Source organism: Coffea eugenioides, unplaced genomic scaffold, assembly GCF_003713205.1.
Source record: "Coffea eugenioides isolate CCC68of unplaced genomic scaffold, Ceug_1.0 ScVebR1_1114;HRSCAF=1915, whole genome shotgun sequence".
NCBI classification, from domain to species: Eukaryota; Viridiplantae; Streptophyta; class Magnoliopsida; order Gentianales; family Rubiaceae; genus Coffea; species Coffea eugenioides.
The window spans coordinates 6,875-22,444 of record NW_020861493.1 but is presented as its reverse complement, the minus strand read 5'-3'; the positions used below and the strand labels follow the sequence as shown (position 1 = coordinate 22,444).

The 15,570-nt window shown below is 37.5% G+C and overlaps 1 protein-coding gene across 1 annotated transcript; it reads right to left on the bottom strand.

Moving 5' to 3' along the window:
• Window positions 1-8,596: 8,596 nt before the first annotated feature.
• Window positions 8,597-9,172, bottom strand: LOC113754939 (uncharacterized mitochondrial protein AtMg00860-like). The gene has a single exon (XM_027299105.1). It carries the CDS (start codon window positions 9,170-9,172, stop codon window positions 8,597-8,599), a length of 576 nt encoding a protein of 191 aa, XP_027154906.1.
• Window positions 9,173-15,570: the final 6,398 nt, after the last annotated feature.

Below are 15,570 nucleotides of genomic sequence, written 5' to 3'. Positions count from 1 at the left end.
TGAAAATTGCGTGATCTATTCAAAAATCGACTAAGATTGCCCTTAAAAATGAAACCAAATTGAAAAATGGGACTGATGAAATTGATGAATAAAAATGGTACAATGGATTGAATGGAATAACAAGCTTAATTTGAAAAATCAATCATCCATTTGGTAGTTTCGAAAAATATTGCATGCAATAGTCTACGAGCCTTCGAATATCAAAATTTTGTTGGCCTCAATTTATTTATCGTCCCAACAGTGAAAAATATTGGTTGAATTCTTCAAATTATGTCCTTTTACGCAAGGGATTTTTACCAATTTTGATAAAATGGCCAAAAAGTGATTATTAGACGCTCATATTCCAAAAATCGCTCTATGAAAATGATCGGATCCTACCTTACCTTGTACACTACCCCTTTGGATGGTACAAAATGTAAACGTGCAAGTCTCCTTGGATTAAGTATCCGAGACACAAGGTGGCTTATTCCTACCACGGGATCCCCTAAATGGCATTCCCCTTTTAGGGTTTATGCATGATGCCATTTTATCAAAGCGCATAAATATGCAGCACACAAATGAAACGTGACCTAAAGGAACCCCTTTTTGTATGCCGGAGTGAGCCTAAAATGAAATGTATTCATGTTACAAATGCGAAACATTGAATTTAAATGTGTCACGTCAAATAGGGTAGGCTCCTACAGAGTACCATGCCAGGACTCTTATTTCCTAGGGCTCATGAATGCAATGGAAACAAGAACCAAGAAAAGTTAGTTCAATCAGATAAATACACATAACACATTGTAGCAAAGAGATAAAGCAATAAAAAAGAATAGAGGGGTTGGATCCCTCCCCTCGTGAATGGTGTTTCTAATAGGGTAAGGCAGACTCTACCCTAGGCAAACTACCATGGATGCATGAGGTGTTGGCTCACTAATGCATCTAGACTCGATAGGTTTGAGGTCCCCGAGCCTTCAGGCTTGGAAACCAAAGGTCATCAATCCCAAGGTTCCTTGTCGGTGGCTCGAGCGATTCCCCAGACACTGCTACGCACACGTCGTGTCACGGCTACATGTCTGAGTGAATCTATCAAAAATCCTCAACCTTCGACTAAAAGCTAAAGGCTATTAACCCAAAACTTAAAGCAGAAGATTGAGTGACCCCTCGGATCATGCTACGCACACGTCGTGTCGCGATCACACGTCCAAGTGGGTCGCCTAAAATCCTAATAGGGTGGAGTGGCGTGACAAGCCACTAAAAGAAAAATAAATGAGGGGTAAATAATTAAAGCGTATGCACGTATGCTAGTGCTCGTTTTGGAGGGGAGAGATCGAGAACCAACGCGAGGCTCTAGGGTAATGTCCCCCACCCAAATGCAATGCAAATCGCGGGATCACATAGATAAACCATTCATCCATCAAATCAATCGTACGCAAATGTGTGAGGGAGTGAGTTGATACGCGCGAAATGCAAAACCCTAAAAAAGGGAAAATGCAACCCTAAACATCCAAATGCGATATATGGAAAGGTTAAAAGAAGAAAAAAAATTGACTAAATCAAATTTGCTCGGACTCTCTAAGTCCCCAGTGGAGTCGCCAGCTATCGCGCCCCATTTTTTATAAGAAAAATAAATGGTTTAAAAAGTGAATTTTGATTCAATTTTTGGTTGGAAAATGAATTTTTGATTTAAAAAGAAAATGAAAAAATATGGGTCTAAATGGGACATGAAAATGCGACGATTTGACCCAAAATATAGTTTAAAAAGGGTTTATTGAATGAAAAAAATGGAGTCGCCACTTGGTATAGAGTTAAGGTGTACCAAGTCACCTAAAATGAAATTTTAAAGAAAAAATAGAAAAACCCTTTTTAAACGACTCCAAATCTACGTAAATCAAAGAAAAAGGTTTGGGAGTCACATTTGAAGAAAGGGAAGGCAAGGATAAAAATCTGAGGCACCCTTTCGACCTAGCCAAGGCTAGTTGCGTGATTTAGTCAAGGATTTTCTTATTTTAACCAAAAGATTTATCACATTTGGACGTGCTATATGAATGCAACCCTAGACCTAGGAGGGTATCGGGGGGTCAAAATTTCTCTTCAAAGCTCAATTGATGCCAATCACATTAATTGTGATGCCCAATGCGGATTCTTTGGAGAGGTCACGAATAATGCAGAAAATATGAGACTCTAAGAAAAGAAATAAAAATAATTATAGAAATATACATGTCTTAAAGGAGTGCATCATGTCGGGTATGGGGGACTAATGTTCGTGACTCAATTTTCCCTTTTAATAGAGGGAATACGAGCGTGCTAAGGCTAGAAAGCCAAACTCGTCCATATCCCATACTCAAGGGGTGTTTCCCTATATAATCATGCAAATGTACTAGCCTAGTTCTAATTCTTACGTGGGAATGCAAGTCTAATGTCATGTTTTCATACAAAGGGGTAAGTAATATACATAAAAGAGAAAATATGGGGAAGGCATATACGTATAAGGAGGGATGTCATGCAAAAAATGATAAAAGACCCTAAAAAGTGAAAAATATGCATGAGATGAAGTGGTTTTATCACACAATCATGATCTAACGCTCGATGGGCTCCTAAGGGTCTAGCGTTGGACTAGCCCATGTCTACAATTTCCCACTAGCATTGGACTAGTGAGAAAAGTCGGAACCAAGGGCCACAACTAGCGTTGGACTAGTGTGGATTCGAGAAATTGACCACAACTAGCATTGGACTAGTGTGGTGACGTCACACATCGGTTACAATCAAATAAATCATGTAAGACCTAATAAAAGCATGTAAACACATAAATCACATATAGCACATAACACATAAGCATGATATCTAGATGCAAGACTCTAAGAAAGCGGTAACACATAGCACATAGACATGCAAAACACACAGAAGGCAAATAAAGCAAATAAAGCCCTAACTATTACATTCGGGGGAAACCTACTACAATCTAAGAGGGGAAACTGAATAAAATAAATAAAATAATAACCTAGCTATTACAACTTTGGCATTCAAGTGCCTTTCAAATTTATCGAAATTGAAAATAACTATACAAAACTTGAAACAAATAAAGTGGATGAATAAATAAATAAATAAAATGAAAACATTCAAAAGACATGCAATTAAGCACATAAGTCACATAGACACATAGGGTCAAATAAAGTGAGAAATAAGGGATAGGGTGTACCTCCCTTGAGTTGGGGCCCTAATGAAATGAACTTACTTATTTACCCTCCAAAAAACAAAGAAAGGGTCAAGGCATCACTTTAGTTAACAAATAATCACAAAAGATAAAAATAAACATGAAATTGAATCAATTAAATCATGTCAACAACCCACATTTAAGAAGTCAAGAGAAGAAAGAACTTGATTGCAAAGATTGACAAAGTTTTGGGGCCAAAATTAAAGCAAAATAAAGTTCAAGGACTCATTTGCAATTAAAGTAAGGACCCAATTGAATGAAATTGAAAGTTTGTAGGGCCATAGTGAAAATATCCAAAAGTTAGGGAACTGGAATGAAATTTTGTCATCAGGCTTCTTGACTTAACAGGCCATTGGGCCCTTTTCTTTATTTGTTTGGGCCGAAACCCTCCTAGCCCAACCGAAACCCAAGCAAAAACAAATTGTTTAGCCCATCTTAAGTCCAAGCAAAAGGAGAGGGCCAATCTATTATTTTTTAACCCAAATTTTGCCAACAACACTGATGGGCCTTGACTCTATGACCCAAACCAAAAAACCCCAAAGAAAATAAACTAAATCCACAATTACAAACCCAATCAAATATAATTACCTAAAAAGCTAAACCATAACACTAAACCCAACAACATAGACAAATCAACAAAAAATATTAAGCCACAATTATGAACTAAATTCCAGAATTAATCTATCCAAAAAGCCACATAAAATATGCAAACAGAGGATTAAGCTTAAAAGGGTGAAATTAGTTTGATTTTTACAGATTTTGGGCCACAGTGAATTTCGGCAAAAATTAAGGGGTTAAACTGCAATTTTTAGAACTTCATTCATGAATTGCAGGAGATTTCTTCTTCGATGCAACTGAAAGTGAAAAATGTTTCTGCAACTTCTGTTGCTTCAAAATTCCAGTAGCACGGCAAAAACGCACTAAACCATCGCAAGATGCAACAACGAAAATGGAGGAAATCAACTTCAAAAATCATGGTTTCTTTTTCCCTCCCCTCGATTAGCGAATGTCCAGGTTCTAGCCAGCTTTGAACTGGCCAGAGTCCCTCTTGAACGTAGACAGAAAAAGGATAAAATCTTCTTTTTTGGTTCAAAATTTCCATTCGGGCATTTTATCAAACATTACATGGGCATGGAGAATTTCAGCAATTCTTTGTTCAAATTGAAGGTTGCGACTAGCCCAAAATTTGTCAGAAACGCAAGATAAATCAGTCCTAATGATGCATAGAGCCTATATACCATAAAAAATCAACAAGAAAATTGCATTAACAGGGACACGAAAACATGCTTTGAAAGCTCCGACATTTGTGCTTGAATGGAAACTGAAGTTCAACAAATCGTCTTTCAAACACAATATTCGGTTGGGCATTTTATCGAACAACAAACGGGTATTAAAATTTCACCAAATTTTTGCTCAACTGAGGTTATAATCAGCCCAAAAATTGTTCAGAAAACAAAGATTTCAGTCCAACTCAAACACATACATCGTGTGTATTCAGAAATTGGGACCAATTAACAGGAAAATTACACTAAAAAAATGTCATGGCATACCATTTCAAAAGCTTGACAAGAACTGAAATTTGAAGAGAGGAAAAACTTACAATGCTCTTGTTCGGTGAAATTCTGCAGGCGATGATGGTAGATTCTATGAGGTGGTGATGGCTCGGTGAGCGACGTCGGTTTCTGGAACCAGGGGATGGAGGCGGTGGAGGCGCTGCTGCTGCCATTTCTTTCTTAGTCTTTTGCTATCTGCGTTTTCAGCCCCTCCATCCGAGAGCTCTCTCGGTTTCCTTCTCAGCTTTTTCCAGCTCTTTCGCTGCCCAGATCATCAGCCTTAGCCGCCACCCTTCTCTTTTTGGTCAGCAGTTCTTTTCTCCTCTGTTTTCTCTGATTTTTCCGTTGCCTTTCTCCTTTGTTTTTTCCTTTTGTCCCCTGTTTTTCTTGCCCGTAGGTTCCTTCTTTTCCTTGCTTGCTTCACTCTCAATCTGCCCGAGGTTTCCATTGCTTTTCTTTGTTTGATTTCTTGCTTTTCCTAAATTTCTCTAAGCTGTCCGAAGCCCTCTCCCAATTTTCAGATTTCCCTTTTCTTCCTCTGTTTTCTTCCAACCCTCCGTCCGCCGCCCCTGTTTTCTTTTTTTCTGTTCTTCTATTCGTTTCCCCTCCGTAGTTCTCCTCTCCAATTTTTCCAGGTTCCCCACTTTCTTCCCTATTCTCCCGATGAACTCTTCCAATCTCTCAATCACTCTTTCCCCTTTTCTTTCTTTTTTGTCGTTGCTTTTTTTAGCCGAAACCTCTCTCAGCCTTCCCCATTTTTCTCCACCGAAGCCTCCTTTTCTTTTTTTTCCTCTCAAGCTCTCCGCCCTCTTTTCCATTTTTCAGCCCCACCCCCTTGCTTATTTCCTTTTTCCTTTTTCCAGTTTTTTTTTTGTTTTCTTTCAAAAATCCCTATCCTACAAGTGTCTAGACACCTCACCATCTAGATAATGTGTTGTCCAACACAAAAAGGGACACTTGTCCCTATTGCATATTCTCCATTTGTCTAGCATGCAAACTTCCACCTATTTCACACATTATTTTGTATTTTTGTATTTTTCATTTTTCCCTTTTTTTGAAATTTAGTATGAAGACAAAAATAAATAATAAATAATAAAATGAACTAGAACAAAATAAAATAAAATAAAATAAAAACCCTACAATTGAAACAAATAAAGTAAAATTAAATTAATTAAACCAACAAAGTTAAAAAATCAAAAATTTGGTGTCTACACCTATAATTCACCTCAAGACCACTAGCCTAGAGATTAAGATAAGAAATGAAACTCCTCAAGTTCCCTAGCCTATTTCTTGCTTAGGGTTTCAAACCCTTGCAAAGCTAACCATGATTCTTGAAGAAAATGGAAAAACTAGAAGAGTTAAAGGGTTACCTCTAACCCTAGATGAAAAATCAGATTTTTCCACCACAAATCCTCCAAGAAACTCCACAAGATGTTGTTTTTCTCCAAGCTAGAACTAATCTCCAAAGATTTTGTGAGTTGGGTGCAGATTTTCAAGTGAAATGGAAGCAAAAATTGGAGCAAGATGAAGAGAGCTTTCTTCCCTCCTTTTCTTTCTTTGGGTCGGCCGAACAAGGAGTGAGAGAGAGAGTGTTTTGAGTGATCAATCTTGCTTTGGAAGCTTGAAGAAAATGTGACCAAGAAGCTTTACAAAAGTCAACTTTGAATAGTGTTCAAATAATGAGATGCACTACCACTTTTATCTCTTGTTTGTTGCACTAGTGCACTAATCCTCCAATATAATTTCTTTAATACAATAATTACTCACTCTTAATAGTCTAATATAAATTTATCAAATCCCCACTTAGTTTTTCCGATGCGAAATGCGCGAACTTTCGACTCTCACGTGATAAAGTGAAATTTAAAAGAAATTTATGCAATTAAAATATAATTAACTAACTCTAGGGTAAATAATTATAAAAATGACATTTTAAGAATAAAAACATGAGTCCTCACATCTTCTCCCCCTTAAGAGAATTTCATCCACGAAATTCATACCTTGATTTGGAAATAGATCTGGATATTTTCCTCGAATTTTTTCTTCTACTTCCCAAGTTGCTTCCTCTAGTCCATGGTTTCTCCATAGAACTTTCACAAACGGGATTCGCTTATTCCTCAGTTCTTTCACCTTACGATCTAGAAGTTTTATCGGTTTCTCCTCATAGGTTAGTGCCTCGTCGATCTCAATATTTTCCGGTTGTAGGACATGAGACGGATCTGATGATATTTCTTGAGCATTGATAAGTGAAAAACGTTATGGATCCGAGACAGATTTGGTGGTAATTCCAACTTATAGGCCACATTTCCTACGCGTTGAAGAATCTTATAAGGCCTTACGAATCTAGGTTACAACTTCTTTCCTTTTCCTGTCATCAGACTCGTTTTCAGAGGAGTAATCTTAAGAAAAACTTGGTCTCCAACCGCAAATTCTAGATCCTTCTTTCGATTGTCTGCATAGCTCTTCTGACGACTCTATGCGGTTTGAATCATCTGATGTATTAACTTCACCTTTTCTCGCGCTTCTTCAATCCAAGGCACTGTAGTGGGGTCTAAAATCTATCTTTCACCTACTTCATCCCAACAAACCGGAGACCTACACTTCCAGCCATAAAGTGCTTCGTACGGAGCCATTTGAATGGATGAATGAAAACTATTATTATAAGCAAATTCCACCAATGTCAGATACTTACTCCAACTCTCTCCAAAATCCAAAATACAGGTTCTCAACATGTTCTCAAGAGTTTGAATCGTCCTCTCCGATTGTCTATCAGTCTATGGGTGGTAAGTAGTGCTAAAATTCAATTTGGTTCCTAGCATTTCTTGCATCTTCTGCCAGAACCGCGAAACAAACCTAGGGTCTCGATCGGACACAATGCTTACTGGTATACCATGTAGCCTTATAATTTCATCCAAATACAGCTTTGCTAACTTCTCCAGTGAGTACTTCATACTATTCGGCAGAAAATGAGCAGATTTGGTTAGTCTATCCACTATTACCCAAATGGCGTCGTGATCTCTTTGTGTCTTAGGTAATCCAGATACAAAATCCATAGTGATATTTTTCCACTTTCACTCGGGTATCTCTAAAGGTTCCAAAAGACCAGATGGTTTCTGATGTTTGGCTTTAACTTGCTGGCAAATCAAGCAAGTCTGGACAAACTGAGTAATTTCCTTTTTCATGGTCTCCCACCAGTACAAACTCTTCAAGTCTTAGTACATTTTATTCCCTCCAGGATGTACCGTGTACTTAGATCGGTGTGCTTTTTCCAAGATTTCCTTCTTAAGCCCTTCGTCCTTTGGTACTACTAAACGATTTCGAAACCTTAGTACACACCGTTCACTCCCAGATTAAAATCCGACTTTTCTCCTTTATTAACTTTTTCCAACCACTTTTACACTTCAACGTCCTTCTCCTAAGCTTCCTTGATACGTTCCAACAGAGTGGATTTCACGACAATGTTCCCAAGGATCACTTTTCTCGGTTCAGGTCGAGAATTCCAACAACTAACCTCTTCCAACAAGTGCAATTCTTTAATCATCAATCCCGTCACTTGCACTTGACGACTTAAAGCATCAGCCACTACATTGACTTTTCCTGGATGATAATTTATCGTGCAATCATAATCCTCCAAAAATTCCATCCATCTACGTTGCCTCAAATTCAACTCCTTTTGAGAAAACAAATACTTAAAGCTCTTGTGATCCATGAAAATCTCAAATGTCACTCCATATAGGTAATGTCTCCACTTCTTCAATGCAAACACTACAGCCGCTAACTCCAAATCATGAGTTGGGTAGTTTCTCTCGTGCGGCTTTAATTTCCTAGAGGCATACGCAATCACCTTATCATTCTACATCAATATATACCCCAAGCCTTCTTTGGAAGCATCTGTATATACTACAAAGCTATTCTTTCGATTAGGTAAAGCTAATACAGGTGCCCTCATCAATCGTCTCTTTAACTCCTGAAAACTTTCTTCACACTTCGGGTCCCATATAAATTTTTCACTTTTTTTAGTCAACTCAATCATGGGTCCAGCAATTTTAGAAAAATTTTTGATAAATCTCCAATGATATCCTGCTAACCCTATAAAATTTCGAACTTCAGTAGGATTTTCCGGTTGCTTCCACTTAGAAACTGCTTCAACTTTGGTTGGATCCATTTTAATTCCATCCTTGAAAATTATATGACCTAAGAAAGTTACTTCTTTCAACCAGAATTCACATTTGCTAAACTTAGCATACAACTGATGTTCCACCAAAGTCTGTAAAACAACTCTCAAATGTTTCTCATAATCCTCCAAAGTTTTAGAATACACCAGTATATCATTAATGAACACCATCACAAACTGATCTAGGTAAGACTTAAAGATTCGGTGCATTAAGTCCATAAAAGCCGCATGTGCATTAGTCAATCCGAATGGCATTACTGCAAACTCGAAATGTCCGTACCTCGAGTTAAAGGTAGTTTTAGGTATATCCTTTTCTAAAATTCTCAGTTGATAATAACCCTGCCTGAGATCCAACTTTGAAAATACTACCGCCCCTTGCAATTGATCAAATAACTCATCAATGTGGGGTTACGGGTACTTATTCTTAATAGTAACATCGTTCAAGTCTCGGTAGTCTATACACAACCTTAAACTCCCATCTTTCTTTTTAACATGCAACACCGGGGCTCCCCACAGTGAATCACTTTCTTTTATGAAACCTCGCTCTAGCAAATCCTGCAACTACAATTTCAACTCTTTCAATTCAGCTGGAGCCATTCTATATGGCATCTTAGAGATAGGTGCTACCCCCAGAGTCACATCAATCTTAAAAGCTATTTCCCTTTCTGGAGGCAAATACTCTAATTCTTCAGGAAAAACATCTGGATACTCATTTACTACAGGCATATCTTCCAATCTCACCTTATCAATAGGAGTATTTATAAGAAAAGCCAAATATCCTTGAGCTCTCTTACTCAACATCTTTCTAGCTCGAATTCCTGAAAAGAACAGATGGAGCTAATCTACCTCTTACATCCAATTTTAGGATTGTCTCTCCTGGAATGTACAATTCTACCGTTTTCGTCTTACATTTCAACTGAGCATGGTAGCAAGCTAACCAATCTATTCCTAGAATGACATCATACCCCTTAATATCTAAGCCCATCAAATTAGCCGGTAACTTTCATTCTCCAACCCATATCTCGCAATCTCTATACACCAAGTTAGCAAGTAAACTTTGTTCCCTAGTAGGTGTTCTAACCTCCAAGTCATAAGGTAACTTAATTGGCTTTACATCTATTCCACTCATAAAGTTAGGGTTTACAAATGAATGCGTCAAACGAATATTTTAAACCTTGGTTGGAATTCTAATTGTGAGAACCCTCACTTTAAAATATAATTTCCCTAAACTATAAGCCTTTCCCTAAGATTTAAACCACTCATTATATGCCCTAGCATTGTATTTTACATGTGTTACAACCATTCCCTTGTATTGACCCTCACTTTAAAACACAATTTTTTTTCTTCCTTACATGCCTTATTCTAAGACTTAGACCACTTATAATATGCCCTTGCATCGTATTCCCTATGTGTTATAACATTTCCAATGCATTACATTTCATTTCCTTTTTATTTGAATTAAAACAATTTCTTGAGTTGGCTTTAAATAATTCACCACTTACATTTTGCCAAGTGGCTTTTATTTGTGGTAGGGACTTTTATATGAGAGATTAGAGGTGTTAACTAGGTATTGGTACATTTAGAAGGGTTAAAACATCATTAGTCAAAGAATTAAGAGAAGTTGTGGACAAGAATTAGGCCAAGTGGCAAAACCCTAGTCATGCATCTTGTTTGACCAAAGATTAGATGAATTTTAAACCAATTTTTGCTCCATTCCTCCACCATAATTTCGTGCCCTTCTTAGCTTCCAAGAGAAGGAGAGAAACTCCATTTTAAAGCTTTCTAAACCTAGTGTGAGCTTGAGAGAAAAATCAAAAGAGAAAGATCTAGAGTTAGTGAGAAACTTTCCTCCAATCCTTGTGGTTGTTCCAAGCTTGAAGCTTTCATTTTGGTGGATTGTTTTGGTGACTTAAGCAACTTGTAAGAGAGGTAACTAATCTTTAAATGATGGTTTTATGATGTTATATCATCTACTTTAAGTTTTAATGGTAAACTACAAGTTGTTTTGGTTGAGATTTGGGGTTAATCTCTTGAAATAAACAAGTAGTAGTTAAGCTAGTTAGTATGCCTACCATGTGTTTGATGAAATGCTTAACCTTTGTTCATGTTTGTTTATAAGGTATTAACATGTTTCTGAACCCCTTTTTAGTAGATCTAATACGTGTTATGTGATTGGAGTACAAATCATGAAAGGTTGAAAGTTAGAAAATTTGGGGAGGTGCTGTCCGAAAATTTCAAGGGCTTGCTGCCCTGTTTTGCTTTGATAATTTCATGCTTAATTTGGCTACAAGTGTGAGGGATATATGTTGGGTTATGTGTGTGGAGGTTGTCTACAAAAAATTAGCCAATTTGGTTGGATAAATCTTGAGTTATGAGCAAAGAGGCAAAACTGGACTAGGTCCAGGAATTTTCTGACCAGTGATCTTGTGAAGGTCATAACGTTTTACTCAATGATTGGATTTGAGTGCCATTTGTGGCATTTGAAAGTAGACTCTTAGAGATTTAAAATGGTACCAATTTCATTTTCTGGTTCGTCCCGAGCGATTCGTGGCGAGTCTTGAAAGTTGGCTGCCCGTTGTTACTGTTCATCCGAGACTGTCCAGAAAATTCATTTGGTTGCTTAATTTTGAACCACTTACGTTTGGATCTTGGCAATGGTTTCTTCTACACAAATATAGCCTTTTGAACCTAGTTTCTAACGGCACCAACGGAACCTAATTCTGAATTTTCTACAGTGAATTATAACCATTTTCCCGAGACTGCCTGGCAAGACTGTTTAATCCGAATAAGGAACCTTCAAGTCTAAATGAAACATTTCTTTTGCCAAGCTTTCATGTACACATTAAACTTATTTTCTCATGAAATTTTATCATGTTATGGACCTTATTGCATGCTGAATTAAGTAGCCTAGACTACTGACTCGGTTTCTTAATGAACCTATACTTTAGTAAGGAACGAATCCAATTGTTAATGATTTCACTCGTTGACCTAGGTTTGGGAAACGAAGGTGACCGTAACTGAGACGTTTGGCATTGATTACTACTTTTGCTTGGCAGGTAAGTGTTCCACTACCTGCTACCTGTTATGAGAAATATCTGAAATACTTGATTGATAACTGTTGGAGCGAAACCCTGTTTTGATAAAATGGAGGCGAGTGTGTACTTTACCGCACTCGATCTCTCTTGTTTTCACTGAAGTTATATATATTGTTATTATGAGATGTGATATCTCTATGAATGCCTGTGATTGAGTTGTTTGGGTGATATCCCATCAACTACTGTTACTGTTCGGGTACCCAACCTCATAGGTGAGTCGGTCGTGTCGAGTCAGCAAAAGCTTGGTCGAGAAGGCCGATAAACCTTGAGGACTGTTTACTGTACACTGGAAATCGGTATACTCGAATATTACCAAACTACTTTTATGGAGTGCGGGCCCGGTAGGGGTTTGATTGGTGGACGGAGACTGGTGAAAGTGGTGTTCTACGGACCCTATGATACTGTGCATACAAGTGTTGACGGAGTGCCAACAGGAGGCAATTTTGATCAATCTCAAGTGGATCTTTGGCTTTTGAAAGCCACCTGTATCCTTGAATTGAATTGTGATTAATTGTTATTCTACTGTACAATGCTTATTTGCTTATTATGTGATCTTATGTGACTATGTGTTTACTTGTTTTTACTTTGAACCTCACTGGGCTTTAGCTCACCCCATTCCCTTTGTTTTCCTTAATAGATCGGGGATGGATTGATCAAGAGCTTTCTTAGCTTTCTTTTGTTTTGAACTTGTATTTTGAGTTTGTAATCTTTTGTATAAGAAGACCGTACTTTTGACTCCTGAAAGCTTGAACCTAATAGTTATGTAAGTTATGTAAACTCGACCCTACTTTTATTATGTAAGTTATGTGAGGAGTGGTAAGTTGACATTTAGCTATATGTATACTAAGCTTTTGGATTGTTGGTGTAGTGATTATGTTTAATTAGGGTTACACTCTCTTGCTTGGAAGATATCTCATCCGCTTCATTTGAGTTATTAGTACTTTGATCGACTGAGCCCCGGCGAGAGTTGGGCAGGCAGTCCGCTGATACCCTAAGGTTCACCCTAGGGAGAGGTGGGGCTGTCACACTAATTGAGTTACAAATTTTAGAGGCTAGTTCACTTTCTGTGAATTTTGCCGAATTTCTAAAATTTGCCGAAAAATAAGACTAAAACTGTCCTATGCGCCTATAGTCAGCCACTTTGAGCTAAAATTTGAATGTCTTCCATTTAGAATCTTCGAAGAGTGTCTACTAGGAACTTTTAGTACTTTGATCAAGATTCCAACGGTATAAAATTTTCCAATTTTGGACTTATTGAGTGCAAGATCTGATGTTTCTAAGTTTGACGCGCAAAGCTGAAATTTGCCGATTTCTTAGAAAATGAAATTTTGAGAACTCCTTATTCTTTCTTGATGTTAATTGATCACTTTAAACTTGATTTCATGAAGGAAATCAATTTTTCTTGTGTTATTAAACCATCACTTTTGAACTTCAATCTTCGAGAAAAATAAGTTCTCTTTTGAGACTTTGGTTTAATCTAAACAAGTGGATATTCTTTCTTGTGTGTTACGTGGTAATGGGTTTACATGAGTGATGTATGGTCACTATTTCTTCAGGTGCTCAAGCGAGTCTTGAAGAGAATCCCGAAGGGGACAACTAAAGACTTTACTCGCTCAATTACTTTTGAATTTGTGAGTGTCAAGTGCATGAATTACGTGTTTACTTGATCAATTTTACTTGTATACGTGAACATAACTTGATGAGATGAGTGTGTACTTTATCACACTCACTCTCCTTTATTTGACTTATTACTTAACCTATTTGAAGTTGTATGTCGATTGGAGTGAATCTCGTCGACTATTATACGTGATTACTATTATACGTGTTTACGTGGGGGACGCTCAAATCTCATTGGCCAATCTTACGACTCGAGCCGGCATAGGCTTGGTCTAGAAGCTTGATGAACCATGGGATTATTACAAAACACAACTTGATCTTTTGAGATCTTGTTCGGCATATTTGTGGAGTATCGCCCTTTTCGTGCGTGTTCTTAAAAACAAAACTTGATCTCTTGAGATCTTGTTCGGCATGCTCGTGTAGTATCGCCCTTTTCGTTCGTGTTTGGTTACGGATCCGAGAGGGTGGAACGGTGGATGGAGGAAGTATTAAGTGAAGTTTCTACGGACTTAATACCTACCCGGATGACGGAGTGTCCTCACGAGGGGGTATCGGATCGAGTCTTGGCGAAGCAAGTGGAAATTAGCTCCTGAGAGCTCCTGTATCCTTAACAAGTGTGAGGACCCGAATTTTCCTCACTTATAATTCCATTTTAATGGCTTAATTAATTATTTATTCACCCATTTTCTTCCAATAATTTATTTCAACCTTTTTTGAACCATTTATATGGAACTATGACTTGCATATATTCTTAAAATGTCCCGTTAATAAATTTAATTTTCGGAATCTCGTTTAGTGAGATTTAGTGAATAAGCGTTTGGACATAATATTCGATTTGAGAGTACAGTGACTTAGAGATTTGAAGACTTATACATTAGTCTTGAAATAGGTATTTTTATGTTTAAGTGCTCAAGTGTTAGTTAGTTATACCATCGTTATAAGAATTTATTAGAAATTTCACTCTATCGCGCATGAATCGGAAGTATGCGTTTTTACGCGCGCGATTAATTGAGGGACTTAAGACCATTATTTTTAGACTATTAAGAGTGAACAATAATAGTATGAATAGAAGTGCATTAGAGGTTTAGTGCACAAGTGAAACAAATACGAGAGAAATCGAGCACGAAACGCGCGCGTACGCGCACTATCCTTAGTTGACTTTTGGAGCAATTTTGGCCACACATTCTTAAGTTTCTCATGGGAGCATCACACCAGATCAAAACCCTTCTCTTCATCACCTCAAGTGGCGCTGCAACTCTCTTTTTCTCCTCAAAACAGTCGTGCATCGAGGAAGGAAAAGAACCAAAAAATTTCTTCTTCATTTCACCTTCATTTCTTCACCAAATCACCTCAAATTTTACGTACAACTTGCTAAACACTTGGTGAACAACATTAGCTAGGAAAAGAGTTTGCTTTCTACGATTTTTCTTTGGCTCCAAGGGACCGAAATTTCTGCCTTGATCATCTAAGAAAGTAAGTGACGATCAACCTTGCAAATCTTGATTTATGGAAGTTGTTTAGCACTTATGAGTTCATAATTTCTTATGGGTAGCTTTAAATTGTTGGAAAATTGGTGAGTGGGCTCTATGAACTCCCACTATGGCTTGATGGACTAATTTTGTGAGTTTTGATGTTATTAATGTTGGATTAGTGTTTAATCTAGTGGAAATAGGTTGTATTGTTGAAGGAAAACTCAAAGGAAGTGATGAGGGAATTTTTCCATTTCTGCCCCTGTACATGTCGTGGCCCTTAGAGCAAATTTTTGTGGTTCTAATAACTTGTTTATGATGTATACATGTTGTGTGGGTGGTGTAGAAAGTATTATCAAAAAATTTCATGATTTGGTTGGCCAAATGTTGTGATTTCGGAAATCAGCAAAACTGGAAATTTTTCCGTAACTGCTCTGGCAGTGTTTTTGTTTTGGCTATAAATTTTTACTCC